At 41.3% G+C, this 21,167-nt stretch overlaps 1 protein-coding gene across 3 annotated transcripts in view; it reads left to right on the plus strand.

The window, feature by feature from the left end:
• Positions 1-933: 933 nt before the first annotated feature.
• The window catches only part of FMNL2 (formin like 2), a 195,134-nt gene continuing 174,900 nt past the window's right edge, over positions 934-21,167 (plus strand). For all 3 annotated transcript variants that reach the window (XM_083350445.1, XM_083350446.1, XM_083350444.1), the window contains exon 1: positions 934-1,593. In XM_083350445.1, coding sequence (XP_083206571.1) covers positions 1,477-1,593 — 117 coding nt within the window. In that variant the 5' untranslated portion in view covers positions 934-1,476. The remainder of the gene's footprint in view (positions 1,594-21,167) is intronic.

A 21,167-nucleotide genomic window follows, 5' to 3' on the forward strand; every position in this document is an offset into this window, starting at 1 on the left:
ATAACACCACAAGCCCAATACATAACACCACACATCCTTGGTTTTTTAAGAAGTCTCTCATGAGCTGGCTAGGAATTTTTCTTTGTATTTTCTTTTTTAATACTTGTTGTAGGATATGAAAAGAAGGAGATATTATACCATGAAAAATATTTCCTGGGGCGGGGACAGGAGAGAAATAATAGTGAAAGTTCGGTGATCAATCGAGTGTATCCCTACTACTCTTGATTTCAAGGCCAGTCAAGGCTTTTTGACAACTACGTAGCAAAAATCTTACAAATGGTACCTTTTTTCAGGCATTACGATTACAGCTATTCATTTTTATTATTTTGTACCTTTTAATGCAGTTTGATGATCTTGTAAACTGCTGGCAGAATTTGAACAAATACATAAGAATAAATTGGCTGTCCTTTCATGACATGCCATGGCCAATTCACACAGTATGCTAAACCAAAAGGTAGTTTATTTGTAAACCAAGACCCCATGACTTTGTTTATTGGGTGAATCCAGGAATTTGCTTTTGGGGACACAAGCCTTGGATAAAAGCTCTGCTGTCTTCAGCCAGCATCTCAAAACAGGACACCTCAAATCTTTTGTGGAAAAGATGTTGTTCAAGTCTAAATCCCAAAGCTCATTTTCATCAGTGTAACGCACATCATATTTCTGCTTGCAAAGGGCAGAAGTCGAGTCTGCCGCTTCAAAACAAAACAAAAACGAAAGCATTTCATTATATTTATGTTAGGAGGGAGAAGGTAAAAAGTCTGGTAGGTCGACAGATGCGGACTACTGCTAAAGGACTACTAGGAGGACTACGCTTCCCAGCTCTCCTCGGGGCAGGGGCGTGGAGAAGCTCCGGAGGAGGTGTCTGAAGCAGAGGGGGCTTTGTGCTGCGGTGCGCCGTGTCTGTAGTAGAGTGTGGCGGCTGGTTCTCTTGTACGGGTTGCGCTTGGTAGGCGCTGCGTGGGGTAGGGGAGGAGGCGAGCCCGGCTCTGGCTGCAGCCGACCGTCCGGAGACCATCAGCGGGCTTGTTAAGGAGGACCGCTCCGCCCCAGCCATGCGTCTTCCAGCCCGGGCTGCTTGGAGTGAAAAGCATGCAACATGCTGCCGCTAAGATCCCGGCTTCCCCGCACCAGGGCTGGAAGAAAGGGGAGTCCGATTGTGCTGGGGAGGAGGCGGAGGGCGGGCATTTCCAAGGCCGGTCCTAGAGGGAGACAGAGATCTGTGCGCCTTGCCTCCCCGCGGCTCTAATTCTGAAATTTTGGGGGGTTGCGCGCGTGAGGCGCTGGGGAGGAGAGGAGAGGAGAGCGCGACTGACTGGGCGGGGAAGGAGGACCGGAGCAGCCAGAGGAAGACTCGGCTGCAGCGCGCGGAGCTTGGCGGAAGAACGGCGGTTTGGAGCTGAAAGCCGGCGGGAGAAACCCGGCCGGAGAGGTGGACCGTTCTCCCCTGCTCCCCTTCCTCGAGGAAGGGCCGTCGCCATGGGCAATGCGGGGAGCATGGACTCTCAACAGACGGACTTCAGGGCGCACAACCTACCCCTCAAGCTCCCGATGCCCGAGCCGGGAGAGCTGGAGGAGAGATTCGCCGTGGTGCTGGTGAGTGAGGACCGAGTGGGCTTCGATTCCCCTCCCCTCCCCATCCCGGTCCAGCGCGGCGCAGACAGCCCAATGGAGGCGGAAAACGGGGGGTTTCCGTCGGCCCTTCTCTTTTTTCACACCCCCCCCTAACCTCCTTTTTCCAGCACGCGCCAGGCAGGCTCAGCGGAGAGCGAGGGGGGGGGGAGCGGTGGGGGTCCCCATTCCGTCTCGATTTTTAGATGGGCTTTTATTTTGTAAGCCCAAAGGGGGGGGGGGGAAGGCTCGGAATGGTTCGTCGGAAATCGCCCTGTCTCTGCAGCAGCTGATCCATTGTTTGAAGCGGAGTGGGGCCATTGGCGAGCTTCGCGAGAGAGAGTCGCTGTCCCCTTGCGAGGGGATGTGCGAAAGGACCAGGGGGAACCTGCAAATAAGTGCCTGGCTTTCTCCGGCACAGCCTTTCGTCAAAACGGACGGTGTGTAGCCCCCCTGCGGGGTTTGAAAAGTGTACAATCCGGTTGTGATCCGGGCTCCGCTTAAAGTTATTGCCTTCCAGGCGGCCGTTCACTTCCAACTGCTGGTTTGTTCCGAGCAAAGATCTGCGTCTCGTTTGCAAGCAGGGCTGGAAAGAGGAAAATCGGTCGGGGAAAACCTGGAACAGCCGGGAAAATAATTTCCCCTTTGAATCTGGGTGGGAAACCTGCACGCCTTGTTGGTTATTAAATCTAGTCAAGGGAAGAGATCCTATTCTATATGCACCTTTACTCCCAAGCAAGCATGGCTGATCTTTGTGGCACTGATTTCAAGTAAAAGTGCACAAAAGGATTGTACTTCATAGGGAATATATTTTTAGTGCACTGGAAGCAGTGAGGCTTGGGGCTTTCCTTGTTATTTCTTGAATGATTAAGAGAAACTGCGTATTGATGACAGCATTCACATCTCAGTGGCCCTGAGACAGACAAGAGTTGTGGTCACTTTTGCTTCAGAAAAAATTAAGGATCTTAAAACTGTGTCGCCCTGTAACATGGTATATATAAGAAACTAATGTTTTTTTTCTCATTAGATCCACATTTTCAATTGAAGCAGGGTAAAAGATTGATGTGATGTTTAGTCCACAGATTGCTTCCCCCTTTTGAGTGTCAATCCTTCATGGCATTTGGCACAAGCTTTTATGTATTTTGCAAATCCATGTATGCTAAGGAATCTCAGTATTTCTTTAAATGTTGAAGAAGTTAATTTGTTATTATTCTTGACACCTTTTTGTGAATTCAACTTTGTAATACAGTATGAAAACTCTATAGAGATTATATCCTTTGGCATTTATTTGTGTAGAATGTGCAAGCAACATTATGCTTCCAAGGGTTTTTTTTAAGTGGCTTCTGAGGTTAGTCTGTATTCTTAGTTTTAGAAGAAGGATGTATCAATTCTCAAAAACTTTGAGGTGGGGATTTTGTCCTCAGTAGAGTTACAATAGTTCCTTTTTAAAACCTTTAGCATGCTAGTTTTGTCAAAGCACAAATACTATTGGAGTAGGGAGGCATATCCAGCAAGAAAGGAAAAAAAAGTGCCTTGAAGGAAGCTGACAAAATTGCCTTTACTTCTGGTCTGTACTTGCAACACTCTTGGTTTTGGAGCTTTATCTAGCTAGACGCTGTCTTGTAAAATTAAGCAAAAAAAAGAGGAACAATTAACTATGCAACAGAAGGAATTATTCTTTAAATGGAAACAATAGTGAGCTAATGTCTGTAATGTCATGCGTTTGATGAGGCAGAAGAGCCAGGGAAGTATACTGTAATGAACTAGCACAGGGAAAACCCAGGTTGAAATCCACACTTGTTCATGAAACTCTCTGGGTGATTTTGGGACCCCAGCTTCTCAGTCCTAACCTACTTTGTAATATGTTAAAGTAGGTGGGCACTCTTGGAGGTAGATTGAGAGATAAAGGTAGTATTTTCCCTGCCTACTTTCATCCTGACGTCTGTGAGACCCTGTATCTGTTCCTGTTCTAGAGGATTGTATTATGTATTATGATGTAACAGTGATAAAACATATAGTGATATATGATGTATTGTTATCAAAGCCTTTCATTACTCATGCATGTCTGCATCTGACTATTTTTTGTTCATTGCTGCATGGCTCCTGCTCATGTAGCTTTGTTTGTCTCTCCTTTATGGGGATCTGCCACCTCAAAATAAATTGGCGTTTTCAACATGCTCTTTAAATATATGGAAAATCCAAAGGCCTTGACAAGAACCTGCAAACTTCCAGGATGTGTGTAATCTGTATAGTTATTGAACTTTGAGACAGAAAGGATCTTGAGGAATTAGAGCAAGATTTCTATGACACACTCGTAAACTACAGTTTACTCAGTTAACATAAACATTGAGCCATTAAATAATTGCATGGGCCTGGTTTGCGTAAGGTGCCAGGTTAAGGTATGATTGGTTACTTGGTGCTCATTATGTCTTACAAAAAAGTGTTATAAATCTGATTCATACATCTGGGCTACTAATTATTTTGACCTGGCATGTTATATGAACCCAGCCATTATGATTTGGATCCATGACTTATGACAGTGTACTGTATGAACATAGCTCATTGTGATATTGGGTGATCTGTTATCAAACAAATTATGACTTATTGTGAGGTTTGAACCAGTTCTGAAACTTTTAATAATATTTATGACAGAGAGTGGGTAGACCTTTGAACTGTATTTGGAGATAAAGTTTGCATGACATCATGCATAAAATTGTTAGATCTGATTTGCTTAAACATCACCTGTTGAATAAGACAGAGTTGGCTAGAATCACATATGTTAAGTCAAAAAGTAATAGTGATTTACAAACCACAATAGTTACCGGTAGTTAAACATCATGCTATTCTAGAGACAATAACTTAGGAAGAGCTTCACCTGTCGCTTAAAACTATGTATGGCTTTGTTGAATAAATCTCAGACGAGTATAAACAAATATTCACAGATTACAAACTCTACACTCAGAAAGTAGAAGTAAAGAGTAAAAATGTAATGAGTAAAATATAAAGTAATTTTGTAAAGTAACTCCGAAAGTAAAAAAGTAAACTAAATTTGTAAAGTGAAGTAAATCTGAAAATAAAAATGTCAAGATGGTTTCTGTTTACTGTAACAGGTGGGTGACATTTTTGTCTTGAAAAAGGCAGCTAATGCATCTGAAAGGCATTTCTAGATATTACTGGGTAGCTGGCCAAGGAAAAAATGCTAAAAGCATTTGTTATACAACATGCTAAGAAATGTAGAATATCAGCCAAAGAAGAACTCTTCTATAAGAGAAGCTATATGAAAATAAAAATTCTGGCATTGTTGCCAAAATCATTAAAAGGGGCAGGAAGAAGAACAGATTGAGTTGCTTTTCATGCTAGAGGGCCTAGTTTGAGCTTCATGATGTCCACATAAAGCTGGGTAAAAGAAAACTGAACTCTGGATAACTGCTGACAAGTAAGTTCATGGCAAGTCATTAAAATTCAGAAAGGCTTCACTTAGAGATGTTGTTGTTGTTGTTGTTGTTGTTGTTGTTGTTGTTGTTGTTGTAAGGGACGTAGGAAGTCTTCTAGTCCAACCTCCTGCTCTGGCAGGAATTCCTATACCATTTCAGCCAAATAGCTGTCCAGTCTCTTCTTAAAAACTTCCAGTGTTGGAGCATTTACAACTTCTGGTGGTAGGTTGTTCCACTGATTAATTGTTCTAACTGCCAGGAAATTTCTCCTTAGTTCTAGGTTGCTTCTCTCCTTGATTAGTTTCCATCCGTTGCTTCTTGTCCTGTGTTCAGGTGCCTTGGAGAATAGCTTGACTCCCTCTTCTTTGTGGCAGCCCCTGAGATATTAGAACACTGCTATCATCCTTCTCTTCCTTAAACTAAACATACCCAATTCCAGCAACTGTTCCTTATATGTTTTAGCCTCCAGTCCCCTAATCATCTTTGTTGCTCTTCTCTGTACTCTTTCTAGCATCTCAACTTCTTTTTTACATCATGGTGACCAAAACTGGATGTAGTATTTCAAGTGTGGCCTTACCAAGGCATTGTAAAGTAGTATTAACACTTCATGTGATCTTGATTCTATCCCTCAGGTGCAGCACACTGCTGGCTCATATTTAAGTGATTGTCCACTAAGATTCCGAGATCCCTTTCACAGTTACTGCTATTGAGCAAGGTACCACCTACACTGTACCTGTGCATTTGTTTTTTCTTACCTAAATGTAGAACCTTACTTTTTCACCACTGAATTTCATTTTGTTAAATAGCGCCCAATGTATCTTAACCCTATCTTCTGGAATGTTGGCCATTCCTGCCAGCTTAGGATCATCTGCAAATTTGATAAGTTCCCCATCTATCCCCTCATCCAAGTCATTGATGAAGATGTTGAAGAGCATTGGCCCAGAATAGAGGCCTGGGGCACCCCACTAGACACTTCCCTCCATGTAGATGCAGTTCCATCGAGGACCACCTGCTGAGTACAGCCGGTCAGCCAGGTACGAATCCATCTGATGGTGATGCTATCTAACCCACATTTTTCTATCTTATCAAGTAGTAGGTTGTGATCTACTTTATCAAATACCTTACTGAAATCCAAGAAAATTATATCCACAGCATTCTCTGGTCCACTAATTTTGTCACCTGGTCAAAGAATGCAATAAGATTTGTCTGGCATGATCTGTTTTTGACAAACCTATGTTTTGGTTATGACTTTGTTTGCCTCTAGGTCAGGGGTGTCAAACTGCTGGCCCATGGGTTGGATGCATCACGTGGAAGCTGCACCCACCCCATTGCCAGCAATAGCAAAACAGTCCCGATATGTTGCGCAACATCATGTCACATCGCGAGTTTGACATGTCTGCTCTAGGTGTTTGCTGATTCGTTGTTTGATTATCTTTTCCAGAATCTTCCCAGGTATTGAGGTCAGGTTGATAAGTTTATAGTTTTCTGGATCCATTTTCCCCTTTTTTGAAGATATTTTTAAAAGATATTTTTTCTTTAAATCAGTGGCTAAGCTGCAGTGTGTTCATGCAAAACCTTATTGGTTTTAAAACCATGATTTTGTCTTCTGGTTTTAAAACCAATAGGGTTTTGCACTATATGGAAACTAAAGCCTAACCAATAATCTAGTGATGGCTTATTTATTACCAGAGTTCATCTGAGTCAATTAACATGTTTCCTGTCAGAGTAGGCACCTGTCCTTGTTCCCTGTGTAACATGGATTTCTTCTTGATAACTTTTGTGATACCCAAAACTATATTCCGAATTCTGTGCACAAAGCAGCTGGTTGTTGGATCTAATTACAAGCATTAATTGCTTTGAGTACACGATGGAAACTGACCCATTTAAGAAATTCCCTTGGCATTTCAAAGAACTTTTGAAAGGAAGTATTAGAAATTGTTGAACAGGAGTGATGGAATAAGTGACAAAGTTTTTGCATTATCCTAAGCCACCATATAATCGGTCCAGCTTTGGATTGAACCAAGGCTTACTACAATGTGCAGTATTGTAGAAACTACAGATGCTTTTCTATATTTTCCCTCCACCCCTTTCTTTACTCCCAGGCAATGTCATAAAGGAACAGATCCGCATAGTGGGGGTTGGATGCCTTGCTTTTTACAAAATCTGAGCTGGTGGAATTGATAGAGATTTTCCTGGCACCACTTTCCTTTGACAATCTATGCTTTGTGGAAGAATATTAGCATGTTGAATAACCGTGAAGGCATCCAGCAGTCAAAGTAATTTGTGTTTTTCCAATACTACTTAGGACTGAAATGTCAAAGCTCTCATTTTTGATAATGAAAAAGGTTGAGCAACCTAAATTGGGGGGAAAAAATCCTGCTAGTGCTTCCCCAGTTTCATTGACCTGCATGGCCTGACCTTTTATTTTTCATACTTGTATCTGAAAATGAATGGTGATGTATCTTTTCCCAACCAATTCTGGTGTATCTTTTCCAATTAACAAAGCCTGCAGAAGGTTGCTTTGTTTCTGCCTAATTTAAGCTGTGTTTGAAACGAGAAAGTAGTAGCAGCAGCAGCAGACTCTGCTTTCTTCTTGTTATCATGACAGAATTTCTAATCAGCCAGGAGAAGATGCTAGCTGCTCCAAAATTTGTGTTGCCTGTGGAAAAAGAGTGAGAAACAAAGAAGCTGAGCTGGGTCTATCTCAGAGTGAGAGAGAAAAAAAGATCCATAAGGTCAAATGATTAAATTTAGCTGTATTTCACAGGGATTCATTTTTTTTTACTATACATATAAGTTTTGCTAGACCTTTGGGGTCTTGTTACCGGTATCTCTTCCTTTATGCATGTCAAAACCCTTTTTCAAAGCAAGTTTTTGTATCACTGGTTAAAGTAAATCATCTCTTAGTTGAGTTTGTCTCTTTGTGACTCAATGGCACGTTCAGGGTTTTTCTTTTCTTTTTTCTTTTTGGGGGGAAAAGTATCAAAGTGGTTTGCAATTACTTTTCACTTTTCCACACGGCCTATAGTTCTGGTAACTATAGGCCTTGGTGGAGCAGTGGGCTAATGCCTCCTTAAGTAACACCAGCTGCCTGCAATTAGTGCAGGTTCGAGTCCCACCAGGCTCAAGGTTGACTCAGCCTTCCATCCTTCCGAGGTAGGTAAAATGAGGACCCAGATTGTTGGGGGCAATTAAGCTGACTTTGTAATAATGCCGCTTGGGTGTGTGTGTGTGAAAGCCCTAATAAGCAGGCATATACATAGAATGAAGGCTACTGCTAAGCACATTGGTTTGTGCTTTAGATTGTAAGCCGCCCTGAGTCTTCGGAGAAGGGCGGGATATAAATGGGATTAAAATAAAAATAAAAAAATAAACTCCTGATGGTTTCCAGTCTGAGTACTAATTACAGCCAAGTCCTTTTGCTTTTTGCAAACCAAGTAAGGAGTAGAAGACAATTTGTCATTCTCAGGATGCATTGTGCAATCTGTTGACTGATTGAACATTGTGAGTGATGATTTGCTAGCATTTTCTTCCAGGTTTATTTCTCATTACCTGCCTAAAAATGTAAGGGTGGAAAGGGACTTTGGAGATCACATTCATGTTAAACTATGTTGAAAGATAATTTGAATATGTGCAGACTGCCATTTCTATCATTGTGAAATGACCTCAAAATCTTACGAGGTAGAATGTGCAGAACATGACTCCCCCCCAAACTAATTTAATTCTGGAAACTAATCTCTGAAGAAATGGCACCTTCATTTATGATTTCCAAGTTACTACCCCCTCTCACAAACATAAAAAGAAGACTAAGCGGAGGGGGGATGCTTTTGTCCAAATACCTTGTATGCTTATAAAAAAAGTGATGTCGGTTCGCATCTGTGAATGAGGCTTGTATAGCTCTTGCCAGCCTTATTCAGAATGGCCTTGTGCAGCCAGAAACACATCATTGGATCTTACATCATTCCTTATTCTGAATATTTCCTCTTTATGTTTTCTGTTCTTCTATTTGCGTATTTAAGAAGGGAGCCAAGAGAAGGGGGGGTATCTGAATTGCTCTTGCTCTTCTGGCTTGTGCACAAAATCTTTGGGGCTGGGACTCCAGAGAATATAGCAGATGCGGTTAAGTTTCCAAATGGGTGTCCCTCTTCCCCCCCCCCCCCCAAATTGTAATAAAACCTAATGTTTCTGAAGGAAGACACGTGGCGAGAGGAGAAGGAGGAAGCCAGGGCTGAGGTTGTGGAAAGGATTGTGTAGTCTAAGGAGGTGCTGCTGATATTAAGTGATCATTGTCTCACACGTTAGGGGTGTTTCACATGAAGCATCCCATTTCTTCTTTGGCAGGAATGATGCATTATGCTATTGAATGTAGAGTTGACGTTAGGAAAAGATCCAGAATGAGCTTTTCAAGCAGAGATCAGATTAAGGTGATTAGTTCTCATACGCACCCTTTTAAAAGTCTAAATCTACAAATAAATCTACAAACTCAACCCTCTCTAGCTTGGTGATGTTTTGGTTTTGGTTTAAAGTTCTGACATAATGTGAACAAATGCCCAGGCCTAGCCAGCAAAAGTCTCAGAGTATACTTCGTATGTCTGCATTGTATGATGGGTGACATGTGCCTGAATTCAGTGATTCCTTCTTGGCTTGGAGGAAGTGTATGAGATGATACACCAGCAGTTTTCTCCTGGAGTTCATTGGAGGCAGAAGATGAGCTGCAGCATGGGGTGTGCAGGGTATATAGCACTATAGCACCACAGCTAAGAGTCCTATGGAATAGACACCTACCTCTTACTTGGCAAGTCTTTGACCCCTTAGTTTAAATTAAGGGATGAACATAATGGACCCTAATTCCTTTGAGGTTGGTTATCAAATAATCCTGAAGTGGCTGTGATGTGATGTATTGACACTGTAGCTTCAGGGATACTTTCTTCTCTCTTGTTTTTGTAACTTGTGGAGAGAAGCCTTCTGAGCCTAACCACAATTTGTATAATTTCTACAGGAGGGTTGTGCAGTTGGAATAGTTAGTCAACTAATTAAAGATAGGCTACTATCTAATTAGTTTATCTACTCTACCCAGAGAGGGTTTGAGAAGACATGTCTCTCTGAGAGGATATTTTAGCTGCTGTAGGATTTGGCAAATATCCCCACTACTTTACTTGTGATGGCTTGTCTTAATTGATTAGTCCATGGCTGGATTCATAAATATTGTTTAGTCATAGACTTTGATCACATGGCGTACTAACCATGAACTTTACTAAGTGATTTACTCAAAACAGTTTGCTGACGTTTTGCAACATATAGAATCATCAAGTAAAAGTGTTCATATAATGTTGATTTATATATTGAAAATCCAGAGTTTATTAATTTATATGAAGAAGTTTAAATTTATTGAGCTTGGAGCACTGCCAAAAAGTTGATTTAGCTTTGTTGGAAGCTGTTCTTGAAGTCTTGATGCATTTTGCTGTTGGCTTTTGGATTTGCTATTTATCAATGGAACGGAAAAAGTAATCAGTATCACTCTGTACGGACAATGTTTAATTTAATGTTAAAAATCTGAGTAGCTGAAATGTGTGTGTGATATGTTTAGATTTTGTGTGAATGTTCCCCCTTTTAGGATTTTTTGGGGGGAAGGGTTATATTTTTGTATCGTTTTGCATATTTTTTGCCCAAGAACTTTTTGGTTTTTTTACTTTCAGAGGTTAATTATCAGACCTTTATCTTTCTTTTTACCGCAAGTAAAATAACATATACTGTATTTAGTAATTATGCTGACGATTATATTATTATTATTATATGTGACTTAAGTTTTATTTTTATGCTGACTCTGCACTGTGATGCCGGTGATAATTCTTGGAGTGAGCTATATAAGCAGGTGTTCTTGGGAAAGCGTGTCAAGAAAATTATGTTCCATTTATGAGGAGGCCACAATTTAGTCTAGTGTTTTTGCAGAAATTGACATAAGAAGAGTTAATAATGTCATTTGGTAAGATTTACAGTCATTTAACACAATGAGGGTGGTCAATAACTATGTCTTGAGGCCTTCTTGAGTGTGAATTGTCCTGTGAAGAGAATAATTGTTCAGTACATCATGAAATCTTAGCACGATTAGAGGAGATAGCTCTGCTGATTTTCCTACAAAATGAGTTTGGGAGTGGAAGTTGAAATTACTTTTACTAGTCTGCAGTCTTCATTTAAAACAGTCTTGTTTTTTAATTAACAATTTATTTCTTGACAGCACTAATTTCTTATAATTTTCCTGAGGTAGGTTCAGAGACAACAGAAAAGCATTAGATGTTTCTGTGGGAAGATATAAAATGTCTTTGTAAACGTAAGTTGAGCCTATGTGTCATGCTAAACCATACTTTTGTCAAAAAGTCATTAGCTCACAAAAATGAGTGAACCAGGTGTAGAATTTGAGGACAGACTTTAACCTAGGGATGAATCTGCTATTGTTATGCCTGGTTTGGACCATCTTTCAAGCTATATCATTTACATTGTCATTGTCCATGCAGTGTGGATAGTAATTTTAAACTGAAACCCCAACCAAACTGCCTCTCTAGTTATCATTTTATTTCATCGGACAGGTTGTGCAAAATAAACTACAGTGTGCAGTATGGGGGCCTGATTTGAATTCTGATTAAGAACTGAATCTCACATTGCCACACTGATTTTCCTTTGTCATATAGGTCCAGTACCGTGGACCAGTACTGGGCCGCAGCATGCCAGCAGCCGGTCTGAACAAACAAGTGAAGCCCCATCCGCAGGATGCAGGCAGCACACAAAACCATGCCCCCTCTGCTCCACAGAAAAACCTCTCTCCATGGAACCAGTCCTTGGTGCCCAAAAGGTTGGGGACCTCTGATATAGGTGGTAGTCCTCAGGTTATGACCACAATTGACCCAAAATGTTGCTAAGTGAAACATTTGTTAAGTGAGTTTCGCCCCATTTTACAACTTTTCTTGCCACAGTTGTTAAGTGAATCATTGCATTTGTTAAGTTAGTAATACGGTTGTTAATGAATTCGGGTTCCTCATTGACTTTGCTTGTCAGAAGGTCGCAAAAGCGGATTATCTTACTCCAGGACTTTGCCACTGTCATAAATATGAACCAGTTGCCAAGCATCTAGATTTTGATCACCTGACCATAGGGATGGTGCAGTGGTCATAAGCGTGAAAAACAGTCCTAAGTCACTTTTTTCAGTGCCGTTGCCACTTCGAACGATCACTAAATGACTGGTTGAAAGTTGAGGTGTATATATATATATATATACGTGTGTGTGTGTGTGTGTGTGTGTGTGTGTGTGTGTGTGTGTGTGGTTGCGGTTGCTTTGGAATTTCTTGCTGAAAAAGAAAAAAATTCTTTTAATTAAAAAGATAAACGGAAAGTTGGCAAGTTGCAAAACAAAGCAGCTGTCACTAGCATCTTTCAGATAATATTTTGGGTGCCATAGAAGTGCCAAGGAGATCCTAGAAGGCATCCTGAGAGTCGTGTGGTTCTCCTTTATACCCTTTTGAGGGCAGGTTAGTCTTCCACGGCAGTTGGGCTCTCCAAGATCCAGATATCCAAAGGTTCTCCTATCCTGCCCCACTGAAAATTAGTAATATCTGCGTTTCTCCTCCCACCAAGGAGTGAAATTATCTCTCTGGGGGAATATTGATTCAAGACATATCTTTTAGCTTTTTGCCATACTAAAAGTAAAGGTAAAGGTAAAGGTTCCCCCGCACACGCGTGCTAGTCGTTTCCAACTCTAGGAGCCGGTGCTCATCTCCGTTTCAAAGCCAAAGAGCCAGCGCTTGTCCGAGGACGTCTCTGTGGTCATGTGGCCGGCATGACTAGACACTAAAGGTGCATGGAACGCTGTTACCTTCCCACCGTAGTGGTCCCTATTTTTCTACTTGCATTTTTACGTGCTTTCAAACTGCTAGGTTGGCAGAAGCTGGGACGAGTAACAGGTGCTCACTCTGTTATGCGGCACTCGGGATTCGACCCGCCAAACTGCCGACCTTCTGATCGACAAGCTCAGCGTCCTAACCCACTGAGTAGATGGTGATAAAAAAATTAAATGTTCAACAGTTACATTGTTTAATGTTATGGCATATTATATGTGCTGAAGGCATAAAATAATTCATGTATATCTTGGGGAAATGGTCACTTTGCTGCACAGGGAAGCATTTTGGCAATACACAAACATGCTTGTTTCTTGCTTTATAGAAAGATTTTTAATTCATCTGCAAAGTTCTTCTTTTTCTTTCATAATGGAATTGGGTATTGAGAAATTAGTCATTTTGGAAGAAAGCCTGGGGGGAGAGTGGTTTCTGTTTGATTTGTCCGTGATTTTCTGGATGTATCTGACCTCACCTATCAATGAAAATGGCTACTTGGGAAGTGTTAAATTATAAACACACTGTAGATTCCTTCTTGTCTCTTAAAGCTTTGGAGAATTATGTATAATAGGAGGTTTAGGGTTGGGATTAGTTTTGAGCAGCAAAAAGATCTTACAGATGTTTCCAGCTTCATCCAACAGAACCAGCTGCAGATTTTTGGTTGGCGGTAAGGGGGTGGAAACGAACAGCAAAAGAGTGTAAAGTCACTTTTACAAACATGACACTTGGAATTGCACAGCAATTGGAAATCAGAATAGGGTTCCCTGATGAAAGTAGTGCTGGAGTTTCCTTCTGATGAGTATAATCTGTTTTGGTATATATTTGATAACTATATCGCCGTGTTTATGTAAAGTGTTCAAGTTATCTCAAGGATATGACATTTTCTTGCCCAATCAAGTAAAGTACCCTTGACATAGCAATTATTACTACATCCTTGATACAGACTGTCTCGTCTCTTTCTCTCACACATATATGCGCCCTGGTGTACATTCTTTTTATACATACACCATTAGAATATTATAATAACAAGATCAAAGTATCCTCAGCCTTTGGATCTTGATCTAGAGAACTGTGTGAAGGGGAGGGAAGAAAGGTGATAATAGCCCTGCAAGAGTTGACTCATCAGAACAATATTAATAGCTTTTGCAATTCCTTCACCTGAATCTAGCACAGACATGTCAAACACAAGGCCCGGGGCCCGGATCCGGCCTGCAAAGTGGTTTCATGTGGCCCACGAAGCCATCCTGGAAACAGTGATGGAACGGCCCCCACTGCCTTGGCCCTGGCCCAGAGGCCCTCCTTCTGCCAGAGACCCTCAGATCTGTCCCACTCCTGCCCAGGCCCCCATAGGCACCCTTGATGCAAACGATGTAGAGCTGGCCATGCCCACCCAGTAGGCCATATGCACTCTAGCCATGCCCACCCAGTAGACCACGTCCACCCTGGCCATACCCACTCGGTCCCTTGAGGGCAACCGCAATGCTGATGCGGCCCTCAATGAAATTTAGTTTGACACCCCTGATCTAGCGGAAATCACGTGGAGGCTTTCAGCCCAAAAAACAGAGAGGAGGATTTTCCATGTGTGAAATAGAATTTTTTTAAAAAATGAAGGAAAAGCCCAGACCCTTCACAGTTGTATAGGGTTTAGTTCTCAACATAACAACATTTCATTTAGTGACCGTTCAAAGTTACAGCGGCATTGAAAAAGTGACTTATGACCATTTTTCACTTACAACTGTTGCAGCATCCCCATAGTCATGTGATAAAAATTTGGATGCTTGGCAACTGACTCATACTTATGACGGGGTCACGTGATTCCCCTCTTGCAACCTTCTGACAAGCAAAGTCAATGGGGAAAGCCAGATTCACTTAACAACCCTGTTACTAATTTAAAAAGTGCAGTGATTTGTTTAACTGATGTGGCAAGGAAGGTCGTAAATTGGGGCAAAATTGACTTAGCAAAGGTCTCACTTAACGACATAAATTTTGGGCTCATTTGTAAGTTGAGGACCACCTGCACAATAACTCTTATTGTGTTGGATTTTTTTCCCCAGTAATTGGTGAACTGATAAGCTATCGTTTTGAAATTTATTTATTTATTAATTAAATTTATACGCTCCCCCCATCTGCCAGTTTGAGGCGACTTTGAGTGGTCAAATAATCTTTGGATTCTGCTGTGTCTTTTTTAAAAAAAGAAAGACGTGCAGTGTAGATACTTAGAAACAAAACAATGTATTGGCTAAAGCTGTTCAAAATGTTGGAGATAGTTAGGACTCCTAACTTTTTTCCTTTTCCTATGCTACGTTAACTGTTCTGTGAAATGCGCTCTGTGTGTTCTGTCAGCTTCTTCTTTCTCTGCTGTTTTTGTAGGGTGGAAGCTGTCTTCCGAAACCACAAATGTCAAGAAAGAAATGTGTTTTGAATGAGAGTTCTGCAGATTGCCTCTTGAGGCCTGGAGAAGGGAAGAGGACACCCTTAATCTCACTTTGGGGGGGGGGAGGGAAGGAAAAGGCTGTTTCCATGGCATTCAGCTTAGTAGGGCAAAGGACTCTTGATGGACAGATGCTTTCCCATCCTTTGGGGCACGGGGAACTGCCTTGCTGAAGGACTGTGAAGAGAACTGGCCTTCTCTTTCAAAGGAATGGAAGAAGCAGCGGAAACAAAGCTGCTTGGCAATAGAAAAACTGAAGTCCAGGATTTTGCATGGCGGGGAAGACTGAGGTTTCATTGATGAGGCAGAGCTGTGAGAGACTGTGGCTATGGCCACCAGAAGTGAGGCATGGCTCTTGGAACTCGAAGGTTTTGGAAGTGGGTGGGGGAGGAAAGTGGAGTCTGATTTATTCTACTGACCCACGCAGAGCCAAGTAGGTTAGGTCAGGGCTCACTGTTTTCTGGGATACTAAGCAAAATCAAGGACCTGGATCCTATGGAAGTCTAACCTTGCTCTACTCTGGAAGTTAGTCTGTGACCAGACTGAAGAAATGATGTTCCTCCAGATCTTGCTAAATTGTGGTTCCCAACAGCCAAGACGGTATAGCCAGCGACGAGGGCTGTTGGGAAGAGTCCGCAACATCAGGAAGTCCCATAGGCTTCCCATCCTTCGTTTATAATGTAGTTTTGGAAGTTCCTGGGCATAACCTTCAAGGTTTTGATGGTTGAACCTATAAGGTCTGGTTTCAGAGCCCTAAAGGCCACTGAATTGCACAATAGGGAAAAGGCAAGATGTGAGTGTATTAAAACATTTACTATGTGAGCCCTTGATTTATGAACACAAATGAATCCAAAATTGCCGTGGCTAAGTGAGAGAGTTGTTAAGTGAGTTTTGCCGCATTTTAAGATCTTTCTTTCCACAGTTGTTAGCAAATCCCTGTAGTTAAGTTAGTAACACGGTTGTTAAGTGAATCTGGCTTTCCCACTGACTTTGCTCGTCAGAAGGTCGCAAAATGTGATTTGCTTGATCCCAGGGACACTGCGACCATCATAAACATGAGCCAGTTGACAATGGTTGGAAGTCAAGGCCTACCTGTATTGGCCCTTGCCGAGGTTATCATAGCAGCTGAGTGCTTTGCAGGTTCTGCTTTACTCTGAATCCAAAGAGGCAATGTATTCCTTAATTAGCTTTCACTTCGCATACATTCCAAATGTAATTCCTCCTGACTTCATGACTAGGGTGTTAGCTAACTGCTGGGTGTATTATCTGTGTAGAAATCCAGAAGGAGTCACTTACAGGACAGAATCTGGGTGGGCCTCGTCAGTACTCAAGCATGGGATTCCTGCCATAAACTGAAATGCAAGCCCTTTTGGGGTGGGGGTGTTTTTCAGCTGGAGAATATGTGTAAGGGTTCACATGGTCCGATTTCAGTGGGAGAGGAAATGTTTTTCCTGGTCTCTCCGGAAGGCTTGAAAACAAGCTGCGTGAAATGTAGGATTAGGAGCAGCGACAGCAGGGCTTCCTCATGCTTTCCTGCATCCGAGCGTCAGTCTTGGGCTATTGCTGCGCACCTTGGCGGGCCTGCTGAGTAAAGGTGAACAGCATTGATTTCTGCAGGTTAATAATACAGAAGTTAATTACCCTGCAAGGGCCTCTGCTATGGAGCAGAGTTGAGGATTGCAAATTTGCAATCATGACATGGGTGAGATAATTAAAAGCTGACAAGATGCCGACAAAGAGTTTTAAACGGTGATAAAGGTGACCTTTAGTGGAGGCAATTAATTGTTCATATACTGTAAATGAGAAGAGGATATATCTGTTTAGAAGCACCATGTGCCTCTTCCCCCTCTCTCCCTCCTTGAAGGTATCCTGCCTTTTATAGGCATTTAAGAGGAACCTTATTTCTTGGTTGGAGGTGTTTTTTTGTTGTTGTATTTTTCCCCCTTTTTTTGCATTATAGGGCTGGAAGAAGGAAGCCCTGGCAGGTTTCAGCCCCTTTATTTTATACTGTATTCCCCTCTCTCCTCAGATAGATGTTCTATTCCTTAATGTGGATGCAGCGCCGCTTTGATCATTGTTGTACTTTCAGATATTGCTGGGAGAATCGCACCAAGGGTTCAAAATAAAATAAAATAAAGATGGCAGCCATGACTTCGAGTGAAACTTTCCCCCTTTTTATGTGTGTCAAATACATGAAACAGAGAAAAAGGGGGTTAGGGTTTTGGGGACACGGACATAGCCGTCAGCTTTACTTTTTTGAATTCCCCCGAATCCCCTGCTGATGCCACTGATGGTAAAACCATCAAAATAAGCCGCTCTTCATTCTTCTTTCACAATCTTCTTGGTAGAAAACAGAATGGGTCAGTTGCCTGCAATTATGGGCGAAGATAATCTGAAGTGCCAAGCGGGGGATTCCTTCTTCGTGGATCTCGTCATTGACAGTTTTGCCTTCTGTCTTGCTGTTCCTCTAAGGATTAATTTATAGACACCAGCTTTACGAACAAACAAAAATACCTGGTAAGGTTTAACATTTAAATTATATAAATGGAAGCTCGAAAATCAGGAGAAATCTGGTAGCATGTTTTCCAACGAATAAGCCTTAAAAAGTGTAAGCTTTATTGAACTGTAGCTCATTTCATCATATAGTGGTTAAACTGATGCGGGATTTAAATTGAGGTGAAGCAAGGGAAGGGTGTGTGTGGGGGGGGACAAAGGGTAGTTATGCAGTTGCAAATTACACGCAAGAAGGATGGTGGCTTCAGCTTCGTTCTTCTCCCAGAAGAGATGTGTTTATACACACACACACACACACACACACACACACACACACCTCAAAAAAAAATAAAGGGAACAGAAAATAAGACATCCTACTATTAAATACAGTACATTGTGTTGTTTAAGTGTTCCCTTTATTTTTTTGAGATACACACACACACACACACACACACACACACACACGAATGAGGTCTGCCTTTTCTTGATCAGTAAGGCTGTTGTAGTTTCAGGTGGGTTTTTTTTCCTTTGTTTCTTTTTTGGAAGAAGGTCTATAATGAAGTTTTGTAATGGGTCTTTAAGCCATTACAATTGTTAATTGATGAGGCACTTGTAATCTGTCTTCACATACAACTGTGCATCTGCATAACCAACCGGTCATGCCCAATTTTCTTCCCCTGCCTGACCCCAATTTAATCCAACATCAGTCAGGCCACTCTGTGTAACTGATAGAGAGCTGCAGCTGAGAGAGCTGCAGCTGACGAAAGCACTGACTTGTTAATGTGTTAGTGGAAAAAGTGTTATCGGGCTCCTGATTGCTGGCTACTCTTTATTAGCATGGTTCTTCTACTGAGTATAAAATGAAAGCCTAGTATTTGCAAGTCTGCCTTAAAAAGTAAGGCCAAGATGTGTTTTAGATCCAATTTTGTAAAAAAAAACTTCATTCTTTATGAAATATTTTCCTAGTGACCTTTATCCTGTTCCTACCTCCCCCCTTTTCATATTTATTATTCCCTTCATTGTTCTCTTGCTTTAATCTGGGCAGATGTTGTTTTTCATGAAAGTGATGTACCTTGGTTCCTTTCAGGGGTGGAAGCGCTGTGTGCAATTACAATTTCTACAATGCTGTAGAAATAGGATGAAAGATTTAGGTGTAGGTTTTCCCCCCTTTTTCTTAACCTTGATTAAGACCTTGAGTCTTAAAGTACTGGGTTGATTAAGTCTTTGTTTCCCCCTTTCCTCTTGTCAACAACTTACCGTAAGCTTTGCTCACCTCCTCTGGTCTTGTTACTTGGTTGCTATCATTTTCATGTAAGTACCCGCCATTTCTCTTTAGGCTGCAGAGAATGACCTAAGAAAATAACTTCTACTTGTTTTGTTGATTGCTTTTCTCAATAGGTTTTGCTGGCAATTGGCCCTTGTTTTAGAACAGGGGTGTCAAACTGCTGGCCCGCAGGCCGGTTGCATCATACCGAGGCTGTGCCCACCCCAGCTCCGGCAATGCGAAAAAAGTCATGATATGTCGTGACATGTCGCGTGACGCAGCGAGTTTGACACCCGTGTTTTAGAAGATCCCATTTTGCCTTTCTCTTAATATTTGCAAATAAGTCTATTTCCTTTTATCTTATCCATCTGGTTGGTTTTTTGGCAGATGCTTGTCTAGGAGCATGTGTGATAAATGCTGATCTTTGGAGGAAGAAATCAAAGAAGCCGATTTGTTCCAGATGTCTTTCCAATGTGAAATATTATGTGTTCCTTAAGTTACTATGTTCCTTGGATATTTGCTGGTGCAAGTGATAATCTCTTTCACAAGTTATGTAAAAATAAGCCAGGTTAATTTAAGCCACATAGTGGCTATCATAAGCCATCCAGCAGTGGGGTCCGTAAAGTTTAACACTGCTGATCATGTTTGGAGACGCCACCAGAAACTATCATGTCCCGATGGTCAACTTTCTTATCTGTGGTTCTTGGCCTCATCTGGTGTGGATAAAGATTCAGCAGAAACTTGGGAAGATGTAGATAGTCTTCTTCAATGAATAGAAAGACTTGAATTGTTTGGAGAAGTATGCTGGTTCCATATCTCATATATGCCAGGCTTAACTGAATGAATGGTAGCAAAGTTTTAGAGACTATCCTATAAAATAATGGCATTTTTGAAACAAACATGAAGAGACTAGTCTGAAGTTTCCCAGCCTCTGAGAGATAGATTATCACACTGTAGTACATATTCATGACTATCTAATGAGCTTCTAGGCTGTGTGGGTATTTTAATCTTTATTTCCTGAATTTAAGATCAACAATCTCAACAATAAAACTGCTTGGTGGTTTCATTCTGTCTGCTGCAATTACACTCCAATAGAAAAAAATTACAATAGGGTCATCATATTCTATGATAGAACAATGTCAAACTGCTTTCACTTTGATATCAAATCAGCAAGCTATATACTGTGAAAAAATGCAGTGGCTTCGGATTAAAATGTCATTTGCCAGAGCCTATTGCAAAGTATATATATATACTTTGAATTAAAGCAACTCAAAAAATGACCAAGTGTGAATAACTGGTTTGATCTGAAAGCCATGGTTTAGCACTCTATTAGAAACCTGGAGTAATGCCGATGTTTTATGGGTTGAACAACCCCAAACTTCAAGTTTTTTGCTGATCGTAGACTAGATTATCTATGGAAAACTTCATAGATAATTAAGGATTATCTATAAAAGGATTTAATCGACTATCAGATACTGTGCTACTTCTTAACCACAGTATGCTAAATAAGAAAGAAACATTGGCAGTCAAGTAATCCAGTTTTTCTTGAAAACTGTACAAAAATTCCAATCTTCCTTTCCTAATTATTTCTTGTAATTATGAATATTTGAAAATGTGAAGTCTAGACTTGCCTGGTTTTTTTTACAACTCATTTCTGTGGCCTAATCCCTCTAGGCCTTGTAGGTTTAATACCCTCCTCCCCAAATCTGCAGAATAGGTTTTGATTTATATTTGTTAGTTCCATAATCTACCAAGAAATGACACTACATATGAAGAGTCACCTCCCACACATATGTGAGCCTAAATTTGACAGTAGTAAAAAAAAACAACCTCACTTCTATTTTTTCCTATCATTCATACATCTCATTTTCACTAGTCTTCGCTTAAACAGAGAATAATACTCATTTTTAAGGAAAACGTGGTTGAGGCTGTTTGAATCTCCAAGGATGCTGTTCAAGGAAGCTATTGCAGGGGGTAGATGCCATGACACAGAAGGCAACATGCCTACTAGGTCCCATAAGACGGTATTTTTATAAATGGGACCTGAAGCAGGC

The sequence above is a fragment of the Vipera ursinii genome (assembly GCF_947247035.1).
Source record: "Vipera ursinii genome assembly, chromosome: 1".
NCBI classification, from domain to species: Eukaryota; Metazoa; Chordata; class Lepidosauria; order Squamata; family Viperidae; genus Vipera; species Vipera ursinii.